The sequence below is a fragment of the Coregonus clupeaformis genome, chromosome 23, assembly GCF_020615455.1.
Source record: "Coregonus clupeaformis isolate EN_2021a chromosome 23, ASM2061545v1, whole genome shotgun sequence".
NCBI lineage: Eukaryota > Metazoa > Chordata > Actinopteri > Salmoniformes > Salmonidae > Coregonus > Coregonus clupeaformis.
This window is the reverse complement of record NC_059214.1, coordinates 36,403,858-36,419,578: the sequence shown is the minus strand read 5'-3', so window position 1 is coordinate 36,419,578 and position 15,721 is coordinate 36,403,858. Positions and strand designations below refer to the sequence as shown.

Below are 15,721 nucleotides of genomic sequence, written 5' to 3'. Positions count from 1 at the left end.
ACAATAAGATAACCTGCCTAAATGACTACCGACCCGTAGCACTCACGTCTGTAGCCATGAAGGGCTTTGAAAGGCTGGTCATGGATCACATCAACACCATTATCCCAGAAACCCTAGACCCACTCCAATTTGCATTCCGCCCCAACAGATCCACAGATGATGCAATCTCTATTGCACTCCACACTGCCCTTTCCCACCTGGACAAGAGGAACACCTATGTGAGAATGCTATTCATTGACTACAGCTCAGCGTTCAACACCATAGTGCCCTCAAAGCTCATCACTAAGCTAAGGATCCTGGGACTAAACACCTCCCTCTGCAACTGGATCCTGGACTTCCTGATGGGCCGCCCCCAGGTGGTAAGGGTAGGTAACAACACATCTGCCATGCTGATCCTCAACACGGGAGCCCCTCAGGGGTGTGTGCTCAGTCCCCTCCTGTACTCCCTGTTCACCCATGACTGCATGGCCAGGCACGACTCCAACACCATCATTAAGTTTGCTGACAACACAACAGTGGTAGGCCTGATCACCGACAACGATGAGACAGCCTATAGGGAGGAGGTCAGAGACCTGGCCGTGTGATGCCAGGATAACAACCTCTCACTTAACGTGATCAAGACAAAGGAGATGATTGTGGACTACAGGAAAAAAAAGGGGTCTGAGAACGCCCCTATTCTCATCGACGGGGCTGTAGTGGAACAGGTTGAGAGCTTCAAGTTCCTTGGTGTCCACATCACCAACGAACTATCATGGTCCAAACACACCAAGACAGTCGTGAAGAGGGCACGACAAAGCCTATTCCCCCTCAGGAGACTGAAAAGATTTGGCAAGGGTCCTCAGATCCTCAAAAAGTTCTACAGCTGCACCATCGAGAGCATCCTGACTGGTTGCATCACCGCCTGGTATGGCAACTGCTCGGCCTCCGACCGCAAGGCACTACAGAGGGTAGTGCGTACGGCCCAGTACATCACTGGGGCCAAGCTTCTTGCCATCCAGGACATCTATACCAGGCGGTGTCAGAGGAAGGCCCTAAAAATTGTCAAAGACTCCAGCCACCCTAGTCATAGACTGTTCTCTCTGCTACCACATGGCAAGTGGTACCGGAGCGCCAAGTCTAGGTCCAAAAGGCTTCTCAACCGCTTCTATCCCTCAAGCCATAAGACTCCTGAACAGCTAATCATGGCTACCCGGACTATTTGCACTGACCCCCCCCACCCCCACCCCATCCCCCTCTTTTACGCTGCTGCTACTCTGTTTATTATGTATGCATAGTCACTTTAACTCTACCCACATGTACATATTACCTCGACTAGCCGGTGCCCCTGCACATTGACTCTGCACCTGTACCCCCCCTGTATATAGCCTCCCTACTGTTATTTTACTGCTGCTCTTTAGTTATTTGCTTTTATTCTTAATAAAAAAAATGCATTGTTGGTTAATGTATTCGGCGCATGTGGCAAATAACATTTGATTTGATTTGAAATAGTGCCACACATGCACTCAAACCTATACAGTTGGCCTTGCTGTTTAGATTTTTGTTGTCCTTGGTGTCTTTTTGTTTTTGCATTGTTGTTTTCCTTTGTTTTTCTCTTTTGTTCATTTTGTTGGTGCATTGGGAGACTGTGGTTTGGGGGTGGGGAATGGAGGGATATGTTGTTTTTCTGTGGGGGGAGGAGGGTCTCGGATGGTTTAGGGGCAGCTGTGGGGGGGGATCTTGGAGGGTTGGGAGCTTGGGCCGGTGGCCGATAGGTCGCTGGTTCGGGTCCCTGTTTTGACCTGGTGGGAGATCTGTCAACGTGCCCTTGGGCAGGGCGTTGACGCTGGTTGCTTCTGTGGTTCGCTCTGGATGGGAGTCTGTTAGATTGACTGACTGAATGTAATGTAAATGTTGAGCGGCTTCACTGCAGGTATATTGTATGTTTTAATATTATATATAAATAAAATAAAATTCCTCAGTTCCTGTTGCTCCAGGCAGTGCTCTGACATTGGCTCAGACAGGGAATGTAAAAGTTGTACCTTTTTATATAGTGCATTCGGAAAGTATTCAGACCCTTTTACTTTTTCCACATTTTTTTATGTTACAGCCTTGATCTAAAATTGAATAAATTGTTTTTTCCCCCTCATCAATCTACACACAATACCCCATAATGACAAAGCAAAAACAGATACAAATAAAACATGTAAATATCACATTTACATAAGTATTCAGACCCTTTACTCAGTACTTTGTTAAAGCACCTTTGGCAGCGATTACAGCCTCAAGTCTTCTTGGTTATGACGCTACAAGCTTGGCACAGCTGTATTTGGGAAGTTTCTCCCATTCTTCTCTGCAGATCCCCTCAAGCTCTGTCAAGTTGGATACGTAGCGTCGCTGCACAGCTATTTTCAGATCTCTCCAGAGATGTTGAATCGGGTTCAAATCCGGGCTCTGGCTGGGCCACTCAAGAACATTCAGAGACTTGTCCCAAAGCCACTTCTGCTTTGTCTTGGCTGTGTACTTAGAGTCGTTGTCCTGTTGGAAGATGAACCTTTGCCCCAGTCTGAGGTCGTGAGTTCTCTGGAGCAGGTTTTCATCAAGTACTTTGCTGCGTTCATCTTTCCCTCGATCCTGACTAGTCTCCCAGTCCCTGCCGCTGAAAAATTATGCTGCCACCCCCATGCTTCACCGTAGGGATGGTGCCAGGTTTCCTCCAGACGTGATGCTTGGCATTCAGGCCAAAGAGTTCAATCTTGGTTTCATCAGACCAAAGAATCTTGTTTCTCATGGTCTGAGAATCATTTAGGTTCCTTTTGGCAAACTCCAAGCGGGCTTTCATGTGCCTTTTACTGAGGAGTGGCTTCCGTCTGGCCACTCTACCATAAAGGCCTGATTGGTGGAGTGCTGCAGAGATGGTTGTCCTTCTGGAAGGTTTTCCCATCTCCACAGAAGAACTCTGGAGCTCTGTCAGAGTGACCATCGGGTTCTTGGTCGCCTCCCTGACCGAGGCCCTTCTCCCTCGATTGCTCAGTTTGGCCGGGCGGCCAGTTCTAGGAAGAGTCTTAGTGGTTTCAAACTTCTTCCATTTAAGAATGATGGAGGCCACTGTGTTCTTGGGGACCTTCAAAGCTGCAGGCATTTTTTGGTACCCTTCCCCAGATCTGTGCCCCGACACAATACTGTCTCGGAGCTGTACAGACAATTCCTTCAACCTCATGGCTTGGTTTTTGCTCTGACATGCACTCTCAACTGTGGGACCTTATCTAGACAAGTGTGTGCTTTTCCAAATCATGTCCAATCAATTGAATTTACCACAGGTGAACTCCAATTAAGTTGTAGAAACATCTCAAGGATGATCAATGGAAACAGGATGCACCTGAGCTCAATTTCAAGTCTCATAGCAAAGGGTCTGAAAACGTATGTAAATAAGCTTTTTACCAAAGTGTTTGTGTTTTTCATCTAGATTATATAATTTCCCATGGTTAAATTGCAGTATGGTTGAAAACCTACGTCAGGTGTCCTTTCAATTCAAGTCAATATCCAGCTAGCCCTTGATATACTTTTTCCTCTCCATTTGGTCACATCTGCATAGTTTTTAATGTAGCCTAGTCAATGAGGGCTGTCTGTATAGCACGGTAGCATGGTGCCAGATCTCTCTGTGTGTGTGTTTTGAGGCTCTGCTCTCAATGTATTTTTCAATTTTAGGCTTTTCAAATATATTTCATTCTCCGTTCTTTTGTTTGTATCATGGCTATATTACCACTAATATTCCTTTATGTAAGGAAGCTTTTACATGTGTATTTTTCTGTGTTTATTATAATAATAGTGCCAGATCTGTGTGTGTGTGTGTGTGTGTGTTTGAGGCTGTCTGCTCTGCCCGAGGGTGAGATGGGGGGGAATAATTTATAGTTCGTACCACGGTATGCAAGTGGAAAATCAGAGGCTCCGATTTTTCACTTTAAAAGTATGCCAAACAAAAAACATTGATTTAAGTTAAACAAAGGATATAACTATATGTGCAAGGACTAATAATAAAAAAATGTCCACAGAAAATTTGACTAAAACTATTATTAATTGTGATTTATCAGGGGGTGCTTCATAGCCTACTTCCCGCGGCTATGAAAAACACATTTACTCGAAGAACAGTGCAGATGTAAAGTTTGGTAACCGAATGACTGTAAAATCTCTCTTTGTGACCATGTTTTCCAAAAACTCTTAATTATCGACTTTGAATTAAGATGTAAAGATTTCTGCAGAAAGAATGGGGTGTTGGCTATGATATGGGCGGCAGGTAGCTTACTGGTTAAGAGCGTTGTGCCAGTAACCGAAAGGTCGCTGGTTCTAATCCCCAAGCCGACTAGGTGAAAAATCTGTCGATGTGCCCTTGAGCAAGGCACTTAACCCTAATTGCTCCTGTAAATCGCTCTGGATAAGAGCGTCTGCTAAATGACTAAAATGTAAATGTATATGACACAGAGTTTGATAAAGTATCTTTTGGTTATTGAACTCTAGTGTACTGTACTAAACTGTACTGTACTGTGCTCTACTGTTCGGTGTTGTCCAAACTTGCGAAACAGACTGCTATAATTGGTTCAGATTTGGACTGATCAAATTTTAAATTCAACGTTGCATGGACATCCGGTGTCTGTCGGGCTGTGGTCAGTGGGTGATGAGTATGGTTACAGTAAATGGAAAGAGAGGGGGCTCATGGGTAGGTGTCAGTAAGAAGAGAGATGACATTAACTGGTGAGAGAAGAGAGACCGGGAGAGTGAGAGGGAGGGGTTGTCCAGACTGTTTTCACACTCTTGCTTTGACCACCACGCAACAGAGAAAGAAAACCATTATGAGCTGAACATATAAGTATGCCAGTGGAAAGGATGACCGTAGCAGGTGACCCAACTGTGGTTTGTAACTACTATGATTTCCCATTGTAACCTATTCAGTTGCAGTCATTCTGTTTAGATATTTTTGGTCATTCTGTTACCGATTTGCTAACAGAATGACACGTTTTAATCACTTAATAATTATAAACCAAATTGTTAACAGTAAAAACACTAATTGGTAGGTCTACCTTTACTTGTTACTTCTGTGAACTTTAATTATCCTCCCACCTTATGAAGGAGAGAAATTAGAAAATATCTTAAAGATATGTGGGTTTTTGGTAACAGAATGACAAGACACTAGGCAATAGTTATTGAACAAATTATTTCTGTAAAACGAAATATAAATGTTGGCAGGGGTCTTTACTACAACGTTATTGTGTTTTGATGTATTTCTGATAAGCCTTCGCTTATTCCAAATTTTTATGCTGGAAAATGGTTGAAAAATGTCTTCATTTCTCAAATATAGACTTTGCTTTCATTTGACACAATTTGATTATGAACTTGATGATGTTAGTGATCATGGGGCTTTTTACATGGAAATGCCCTATGGCAAAAGCATTTCATTTTTTGGGGGCATGTAATCTAGTTTCTAAAAATAATACATCTCTTTAATCCTACGGATTATCAATGAATAAGATGCTTACTATTTTATGTCAAGCTATGAAATGTATTTGATGTTGGAACAGAACAATAATTTGCTAATGCACTGTAAACTCATCCAATTATGTGCATACCCAAATCGTAAGTACATTGACCTACAGTTGCATGACATGTATTGGATGAACTGGCAACCATTTCCTCACGTATTACATGTTTGAGTCCTTTTCTATGAGGAAAGAAATATCTGCTTAATGTGTATGCTAGTCATTTAGCCGTTCAGGTTTATCAACTCAGCATAACTGGTTAATGATGATTAAATTAAATGGATTAAAACTAATTAGGCCAATTAAATATTGTAATCAACATATTTAATTCATTGTTCTAATTTCGGGAAAATGAAATATGTATTAATAATAATAGTACATATAATCATGTATACAGGTACAACACTACTGCTGTTGTATTGTGTAATCTTCAGTCGATACATTTAATTAAATAAGATTAGAAAGAATGGCTAATAAATAAAAACCAAAATGTACATGGTTGATGGCTACACTATGCATTACCTGTAAGTTATATACACTGCTCAAAAAAATAAAGGGAACACTTAAACAACACAATGTAACTCCAAGTCAATCACACTTCTGTGAAATCAAACTGTCCACTTAGGAAGCAACACTGATTGACAATAAATGTCACATGCTGTTGTGCAAATGGAATAGACAACAGGTGGAAATTATAGGCAATTAGCAAGACACCCCCAATAAAGGACTGGTTTTGCAGGTGGTGACCACAGACCACTTCTCAGTTCCTATGCTTCCTGGCTGATGTTTTGGTCACTTTTGAATGCTGGTGGTGCTTTCACTCTAGTGGTAGCATGAGACAGAGTCTACAAACCACACAAGTGGCTCAGGTAGTGCAGCTCATCCAGGATGGCACATCAATGCAAGCTGTGGCAAGAAGGTTTGCTGTGTCTGTCAGCGTAGTGTCCAGAGCATGGAGGCGCTACCAGGAGACAGGCCAGTACATCAGGAGACGTGGAGGAGGCCGTAGGAGGGCAACAACCCAGCAGCAGGACTGCTACCTCCGCCTTTGCAAGGAGGAGCACTGCCAGAGCCCTGCAAAATGACCTCCAGCAGGCCACAAATGTGCATGTGTCTGCTCAAACGGTCAGAAACCGACTCCATGAGGGTGGTATGAGGGCCCGACGTCCACAGGTGGGGGTTGTGCTTACAGCCCAACACCGTGCAGGACCTTTGGCATTTGCCAGAGAACACCAAGATTGGCAAATTCGCCACTGGCGCCCTGTGCTCTTCACAGATGAAAGCAGGTTCACACTGAGCACATGTGACAGACGTGACAGAGTCTGAAGACGCCGTGGAGAACGTTCTGCTGCCTGCAACATACTCCAGCATGACCGGTTTGGCGGTAGGTCAGTCATGGTGTGGGGTGGCATTTCTTTGGGGGGGCCGCACAGCCCTCCATGTGCTCGCCAGAGGTAGCTTGACTGCCATTAGGTACCGAGATGAGATCCTCAGACCCCTTGTGAGACCATATGCTGCTGCGGTTGGCCCTGGGTTCCTCCTAATGTAAGACAATGCTTGACCTCATGTGGCTGGAGTGTGTCAGCAGTTCCTGCAAGAGGAAGGCATTGATGCTATGGACTGGCCCGCCCGTTCCCCAGACCTGAATCCAATTGAGCACATCTGGGACATCATGTCTCGCTCCATCCACCAACGCCACGTTGCACCACAGACTGTCCAGGAGTTGGCGGATGCTTTAGTCCAGGTCTGGGAGGAGATCCCTCAGGAGACCATCCGCCACCTCATCAGGAGCATGCCCAGGCGTTGTAGGGAGGTCATACAGGCACGTGGAGGCCACACACACTACTGAGCCTCATTTTGACTTGTTTTAAGGACATTACATCAAAGTTGGATCAGCCTGTATTGTGGTTTTCCACTTTAATTTTGAGGGTGACTCCAAATCCAGACCTCCATGGGTTGATACATTTGATTTCCATTGATAATTTTTGTGTGATTTTGTTGACAGCACATTCAACTATGTAAATAAAAAAGTATTTAATAAGATTATTTCATTCATTCAGATCTAGGATGTGTTATTTTAGTGTTCCCTTTATTTTTTTGAGCAGTGTACAATGTAAATACTATAGGTAATTGATGGTCATGGGATGTCCTTCAGGCTATGGCAATCATATATACAGTTGAAGTCGGAAGTTTACATACACTTAGGTTGGAGTCATTTAAAACTTGTTTTTCAACCACTCCACAAATGTATTGTTAACAAACTATAGTTTTGGAAAGTCGGTTAGGACATCTACTTTGTGCATGACACGAGTACTTTTTCCAACAATTGTTTACAGACAGATTATTTCACTTATAATACACTGTATCACAATTCCAGTGGGTCAGAAGTTTACATACACTAAGTTGACTGCGCCTTTAAACAGCTTGGAAAATTCCAGAAAATTATGTCATGGCTTTAGAAGCTTCTGATAGGCTAATTTACATAATTTGTGTCAATTGGAGGTGTACCTGGTTGTCCTCTGTAGCTTAGCTGGTAGAGCACAGTGCTTGTAACGCCAAGGTAGTGGGTTCGATCCCCGGGACCACCCATACACAAAAAATTTATGCACGCATGACTGTAAGTCGCTTTGGATAAAAGCGTCTGCTAAATGGCATATTATTTATTATTATTATGTATTTCAAGGCCTACCTTCAAACTCAGTGCCTCTTTGCTTGACATCATGGGAAAATCAAAAGAAATCAGCCAAGACCTCAGAAAGAAAATTGTAGACCTCCACAAGTCTGGTTCATCCTTGGGAGCAATTTCCAAATGCCTGAAGGTACCACTTCATCTGTACAAACAATAGTATGCAAGTATAAACACCATGGGACCACGCAGCCGTCATACCGCTCAGGAAGGAGACGTGTTCTGTCTCCTAGAGATTAACGTACTTTGGTGCGAAAAGTGCAAATCAATCCCAGAACAACAGCAAAAGGACCTTGTGAAGATGCTGGAGGAAACCGGTACAAAAGTATCTAGATCCACAGTAAAACGAGTCCTATATCGACATAACCTGAAAAGCCACTGCTCCAAAACCGCCATAAAAAAGCCAGACTACGGTTTGCAACTGCACATGGGGACAAAGATCGTACTTTTTGGAGAAATGTCCTCTGATCTGATGAAACAAAAATAGAACTGTTTGGCCATAATGACCATCGTTATGTTTGGGGGAAAAAGGGTGTGGCTTGCAAGCCGAAGAACACCATCCCAATCGTGAAGCACGGGGGTGACAGCATCATGCTGTGGGGGTGCTTTGCTGCAGGAGGGACTGGTGCACTTCACAAAATGGATGGCATCATGAGGAAGGAAAATTATGTGGATATATTGAAGCAACATCTCAAGACATCAGTCAGGAAGTTAAAGCTTGGTCGCAAATGTGTCTTCCAAATCGACAATGACCCCTAGCATACTTCCAAAGTTGTGGCAAAATGTCTTAAGGACAACAAAGTCAATGTATTGGAGTGGCCATCACAAAGCCCTGACCTCAATCCTATAGAACATTTGTGGCCAGAATTGAAAAGGCATGTGCGAGCAAGGAGGCCTACAAACCTAAATGTTACACCAGCTCTGTCAGGAGGAATGGGCCAAAATATACCCAACTTATTGTGGGAAGCTTGTGGAAGGCAACCCGAAACGTTTGAACCAAGTTAAACAATTTAAAGGCAATGCTACCAAATACTAGTTGAGTGTATGTAAACTTCTGACCCACTGGGAATGTGATGAAAGAAATAAAAGCTGAAATAGATAATTCTCTCTACTATTATTCTGACATTTCACATTCTTAAAATAAAGTGGTGATCCTAACTGACCTGAGACATGGAATTTTTATTAGGGTTACATTTCAGGAAATGTGAAAAACTGAGTTAAATGTATTTGGCTAAGGTGTATGTAAACTTTCGACATCAACGGTATATCTGGCAGTAATATTTGTGGTTTCTCCCTCACCCAGAATAATTCCCAGCTTTAAACATAGTTTTATCTGATTTTGGGAGTATTTCTGTCTCCCTGCCTCTCTCTCTCTCTCTCTGCACCTCTGTCCCTCTCTGCACCTCTCGCTCTCGCAGCGTTTGTCAATATGCATATTACCGTGCTCCTCACAGTCATGTTCTGAGTTCATTCTCCGAGGACGTTCTCTTGAGTACGTTCTTTTGAAGTCGAGAGTGTGGAGAATGCATAAAACATTACATTTGAGAAGCAGTCACGCTCCCCCTACGGTACAACCTCAAGCTACACCTTCCCATTCACTTCACCTTCTTCCAGCCAGGACAATGGCAACGGAACAAGATCTACACAAAGCAAACGTTTTACTTTCTAACTATCAGCTGTATGTGAATTGTAATAATGTAGCTAACCAGATAGTTTAACAGGCAAAAATGACCTAAAACGAATGCTATGCAAGGTAGATGTGGGCCCCGTATAGCTCAGTTGGTAGAGCATGGTGCTTGCAACGCCAGGGTTGTGGGTTCGATTCCCACGGGGTGCCAGTATGAAAAAAATAAAAATAAATGTATGCACTCACTTAACTGTAAGTCGCTCTGGATAAGAGCGTCTGCTAAATGACTAAAATGTCAAATGTAATGTCAATTCTTTGTGGCTATCTGGCTAGCAACAGTCTCTCTATGCCCTCCCCCCTCTAACTCTATGCCTCTCTCTTGTTCTCCCTCTCTCTATCCTCACTCTCTCCCTCTCTTTCTCTATGCCTCTCTCTCGCTCTCCCGGTCTCTCTCTATATGCCTCTCTCCTTTTCTCTATATGCCTCTCTCTCCCCCTCTCTCTTGCTCTGCCTCTCTTTCTTTATGCAGGCCCATGGTGGTGGGTGATGACAGTCTCTGATATTCTAATTAGTCCCAAAGGTATGGCCCATAAATGAGCAGCTGTATAGTATACATCCAGACTAGGCAGTACCATCCACAGCAGCCGTGGCCTGTTTCATTTACATTCAGCTACGGTTTTATTCATTAGGACATGTCGTAGCAAAATGTGTTGCAAGAAAAAAACAAGTGTTCAGGTAGTCCCTTCTCGTTTGTCTGTTCTTCCATTTGGTACCTAATGAACACGGCCCAGAGCAGCTGTGGCTTGTTTCTCAGCTACAACCAGAGCCAGCTGTTGTTTAGCTACAGCCAGCTACTGCCAGGTGCAGTGGGGTTCTTCCCGTTGTTAATGTTACCTTCCTGCTCTAAATTCATTTGTGGATTATTATTTCCTCAATTAGTCTGAGAGGGTCCGCCTGTTTTAAACTGAAGCAAACCACTCTGCTGTTGTCCCATATTTTCCCATCCAACCTACTGTGAACAGGTAGGCTAACATTGACTGACAGAAGACCACCACAAGGCTTACATTTTCAATATTACTGTAATGAAAACTAGGTCAATAGAATGGGTTTAGCGGTGAAACTAGTTTGTCACAGAATATAAGTCTTAATATTTGTGAAAATGTATACACGGCGCCAACGTATTGAATGTATGAGATGAATAAATTAAGTTCTAAGATATTTCCTCAGCATAAAATGGGACAGAATGTTACCAGTTTTACCTGTGAATCCTTGAGCTCTTTCACATATCTTCAAAGGTTTTTACTGTGTGTGTGTGTTACATGGAGTAAGTTATGTGGGTTTGGACTGTGGAAGCTTGTGTCCTACTAAGAAGAGTTTTATAGCCTCAGAACATTGTGCCCTCCAGCAGAACAGAAGCTAGAGAAAGTCTGAGATGGGGTACACATTCAGGGAGTCCAGTTTTCAACAGAACTCTCCCTGTTCCTATGCACTGAAGAAAATAAACCTGTTTTTCTCGAAGGAGCAGTTAGATTTCTGGAGCCAATAGGGTTTCCCCAAGATGTTGGAAAATGTTGTAAACAGGGTACTATCACAATGAATTAAGCTTCATCTCCTTGCATTACATGCACCTGGAGAAGTCTACTATACAGACGCTGCTCACTTAGTCCTCTGTAGCTCAGCTGGTAGAGCACGGCGCTTGTAACGCCAGGGTAGTGGGTTCGATCCCCGGGACCACCCATACACAAAAATGTATGCATGCATGACTGTAAGTCGCTTTGGATAAAAGCGTCTGCTAAATGGCATATTATTATTATTTATTATTACTTATATAGTTCTGGGCCCGTATTTACAAAGTATCTAAAAGTACGAGTGCTGATCTATGATCAGTTTAGCCTTTTAAGGGAATTAGATGCTTTATTAATATGGGCCCTGGTCAGGAAAGTCAGCAGGAGTTGTGTTTGCGTTTCAAACGAAAACTGCAGTCTTTGTGGAACCAGAAGTCCATTAATCCCAATGGCCTGAGGGCTCCAGAGGAGCTCTTGAACAGCCAATAACAAACAGTTCTAAACATAGCCATCTCAAATATACACTGCGGGACGTGCTTGTTCAGCGACTGTTTGGTTTGGGGCCGTTTGATTGGCTGCTTGCGCAATGCCTGTTCAAACCTCGCGACTCGGCACACAGTGGACTTGAGAGATTCCTCAGGGAATTATGTAATGGAAGAACGGACCTCGCACTTGACCTCCCGGTGGACCATGGACATCCACTTGGCTTGAGAGAGGGGGGGTTGGGTTTGCTCCTCAGAGGCTACATCCCAAAGAGCACCCTATTCTGTATAGCAGTGGTTTGTTCTCAACTGGACCCAAATTGAACCATGTTGTCTCAGTTGCTACTCAATATTCGCAATGGCGAAAAAATAATTGCCAAAATGCAATCTGGAAAACTATTTTTAATGCTATATTGATAGTAAATGTAGCAATTATATGACAAGGGAACAACAATCCCACCTCTTTAATTTTCAATAATAAAATGTTGCCCATATTCTTAATGAAAAATGTTAAACTCACTGTCTTGAGACTACAAAATCAACGAAAAATAGTGCTGCTAATAGCTCTATATTGAAAATACTGTGATTGAAGAAAACTTGTTCAGAGATTAAAGTTCATTATCATTTCTACACACTTTATACTGATGTATTGACCTGTTGCAACCTCTACAAAACCACTGTGATTATTATTTGACCCTGCTGGTCATCTATAATCGTTTGAACATCTTGGAGAAAAATATGGCCTTAATGTACTGTTAAAATCTCCACCCGGCACAGCCAGAAGAGGACTGGCCACCCCTCAAAGCCTGGTTCCTCTCTAGGTTTCTTCCTAGGTTTTTGCCTTTCTAGGGAATTTTTCCTAGCCACCGTGCTTCTTCATCTGCATTGCTTGCTGTTTGGGGTTTTAGGCTGGGTTTCTGTATAGCACTTTGTGACATCTGCTGATGTAAAAATGGCTATGAATACATTTGATTGATTTGATATACCTGGTTTAATTCGTTAAAGTTCAGAATGGAGTATTTTGTCATAAATAAATAAAAATACCCCCAACCATTCAAAACCTTTGGGTCGTAACCCACCAGTTGAGAATCGTTGCTCTATAGTGCAGAGGGCTCTGGTCAAAAGTAGTGTACTATATGGAATATGGTGCCATTTGTGGGACGCACAGAGCCCCCCGTTCATCATCTGAACATAAAGACCCGACCCAGAGTCATACAGTTCCAATGGCCTCAGAGCTGCGAAACCTGGGGAACGCTCTGCAACTAATACCTTTCTGTCCCAGCTACTTGAACAGCGAACTGGGGGTAATATTTAGAAAGGGGAGAGATCCGAACCAGAAAGCAGGAGACAGACACTGCTGGGGGTGGCAGTTTTCCGCCAATATTTCCCATCTCCTGTGGACACTAATCCTAGCGCTATAGGGACGGAGATAAAGAGAGAGGCCTTGATACGGGGCTTTGCTGTACCCCGAACTCTGTGCTGTTGTAACAGATGGGCTGGGGTGAAGCGATGTGCTCATCGTCTATTGTTCAGTTCTCCCTTGCTAACCCAGCTCTTTAGATCAGCAGAAACAAGCACTACACACAAACATGGGCTTCTGGGTTGGTTTGGGTTATTTTCTTCAAAGGTGACTTGTAATATTGGCATAGTGTGATAACTCACTGCAACATGCTGTGACTGTCAACATTTTTGGGAAAGTTTTTACCTGTCTCACACTGTACAGCACAAAGTTGGGGCCATCAAGCTGGGAAAACTAGTTATCTAGACTAGTAGTCTATAGGCACGAATTTTACAGTATATAGAGCAGTCTAAGACAGCCTTTTGAATAAGTCAAATACATTTACATTTACGTCATTTAGCAGACGCTCTTATCCAGAGCGACTTACAAATTGGTGCATTCACCTTATAGCCAGTGGGACAACCACTTTACAATATGTTTTTTTTTTTTTTGGGTGGGGTAAGGGGGGGTAGAAGGATTACTTTATCATATCCCAGGTATTCCTTAAAGAGGTGGGGTTTCAAGTGTCTCCGGAAGGTGGTGAGTGACTCCGCTGTCCTGGCGTCGTGAGGGAGCTTGTTCCACCATTGGGGTGCCAGAGCAGCGAACAGTTTTGACTGGGCTGAGCGGGAACTGTGCTTCCGCAGAGGTAGGGGGGCCAGCAGGCCAGAGGTGGATGAACGCAATGCCCTCGTTTGGGTGTAGGGACTGATCAGAGCCTGAAGGTACGGAGGTGCCGTTCCCCTCACAGCTCCGTAGGCAAGCGCCATGGTCTTGTAGCAGATGCCGGCTTCAACTGGAAGCCAGTGGAGTGTGCGGAGGAGCGGGGTGACGTGAGAGAACTTGGGAAGGTTGAACACCAGACGGGCTGCGGCATTCTGGATGAGTTGTAGGGGTTTAATGGCACAGGCAGGGAGCCCAGCCAACAGCGAGTTGCAGTAATCCAGACGGGAGATGACAAGTGCCTGGATTAGGACCTGTGCCGCTTCCTGTGTAAGGCAGGGTCGTACTCTCCGAATGTTGTAGAGCATGAACCTACATGATCGGGTCATGATGGACCTGGATGAGGCAAGTTAATGTGAGGGGATTACAGCGATTGGATCAGCAGGGAGCATGCTATCTGGTCTGGAGGGGGATATATATGGGTAGGGGGATGGATGGTGGGCTGGGCTGACTCTGGGGGTCGGGGAGGGGCACTGACTGTCCTTGACATGAACACTCCAGACAGACCACAGCTGGACTACTATTGGACTATGGACTAGTATAAGATGGTGGACTGCCCATCAAGCCCTCATATGCATCACTATTCCAGATTAGATTACCACTGCATGAGGATGAGTGCCTAATCTTTATAGGAGTTCACCTAAACCGTTCATGACTGAAGTTCTAGAGTTGATGCATTGACTAACAGATTGCAGATAATGTAATCTATAGCGGCTACTTACTTTTGCTACCAATATCGTACCCACATCCATGTTCACCCCCCGTTCTCTTGTTTTCAAATCACTGCCTGTGTCTAATGTATTCCATTTGTTATTCTTCTTTACAGGGGGGACTGCTGATTCCAAGATGGAGGTGAAGATGTCACTTCTGGACAACATGATAGGGGTGGGAGACATGGTCCTGCTAGAAACCCTCAACGAAGACTCCTTCATCGAGAACCTGAGGAAACGCTTCGACCACAATGAGATCTATGTAAGTTCCCCCTCGTCAAGTGTTAAACTGGGTTTAGTCATAACTGAGTTATATCATTAATATATTTTCAATGTATTTGACACTCAGATTATGCTTGAATATACGCTAACATTCAAATGCATTTGACTGTGTAACTGGGTTTTGCCCCAGCTGCCTCCAGTCTCAATGTTGTGGTTCAGCTGTGTTGTTCCCACAGCTTCCCTCTCCCTAAAAGTGCATGTTTACACTTAGCTTAGACAAACACAAAGTGTGCACTTAAGCAATCTGCAGATACATCATTCATTGTTCCTTAACTCACTGCTAGAGCCTGTGCTTAGCCTATTCATGTTAGCCCTGGCCTCAAAAACAGCAGCACAGATACAGCAACCTCACCACAAAGCCCTGAGTTGACCAATTAATAAATCACATCACTGAAGAATGTAGATGTCTCAAATAAGGCAGAACATTCAGAGCTCCAGGGATGAGGAGATTCAACTGGCTGCTGCCACTTCCCTCGAGGGGGGTAAATGAATGGAGCAGACCTGGGTTCCAATACTGTTTTGAAATATTTCAAATACTTTGAGTGATTGCGCCAGCCTGCCTGGAGTGCCAGATTGGCAGGGTGGGCAGTTTTGGCACTACTGTATTGGTCCGTTAAGACAGGCAAGCTCAATAAAGCATA

At 43.9% G+C, this 15,721-nt stretch overlaps 1 protein-coding gene across 8 annotated transcripts in view; it reads left to right on the top strand.

Annotated features, from left to right (window-relative positions):
• The window catches only part of LOC121537004 (unconventional myosin-Ib-like), a 128,716-nt gene that overhangs the window by 11,949 nt on the left and 101,046 nt on the right, over positions 1-15,721 (top strand). For 7 of the 8 annotated variants that reach the window (XM_045206699.1, XM_045206696.1, XM_045206694.1 and 4 more), the window contains exons 1-2: positions 10,354-10,400; positions 14,915-15,060. In XM_045206699.1, coding sequence (XP_045062634.1) covers positions 10,367-10,400; positions 14,915-15,060 — 180 coding nt within the window. In that variant the 5' untranslated portion in view covers positions 10,354-10,366. Of the gene's footprint in view, positions 1-10,353; positions 10,401-14,914; positions 15,061-15,721 lie in introns of those variants that run through there. The other variant, XM_045206693.1, reaches the window with a different exon arrangement.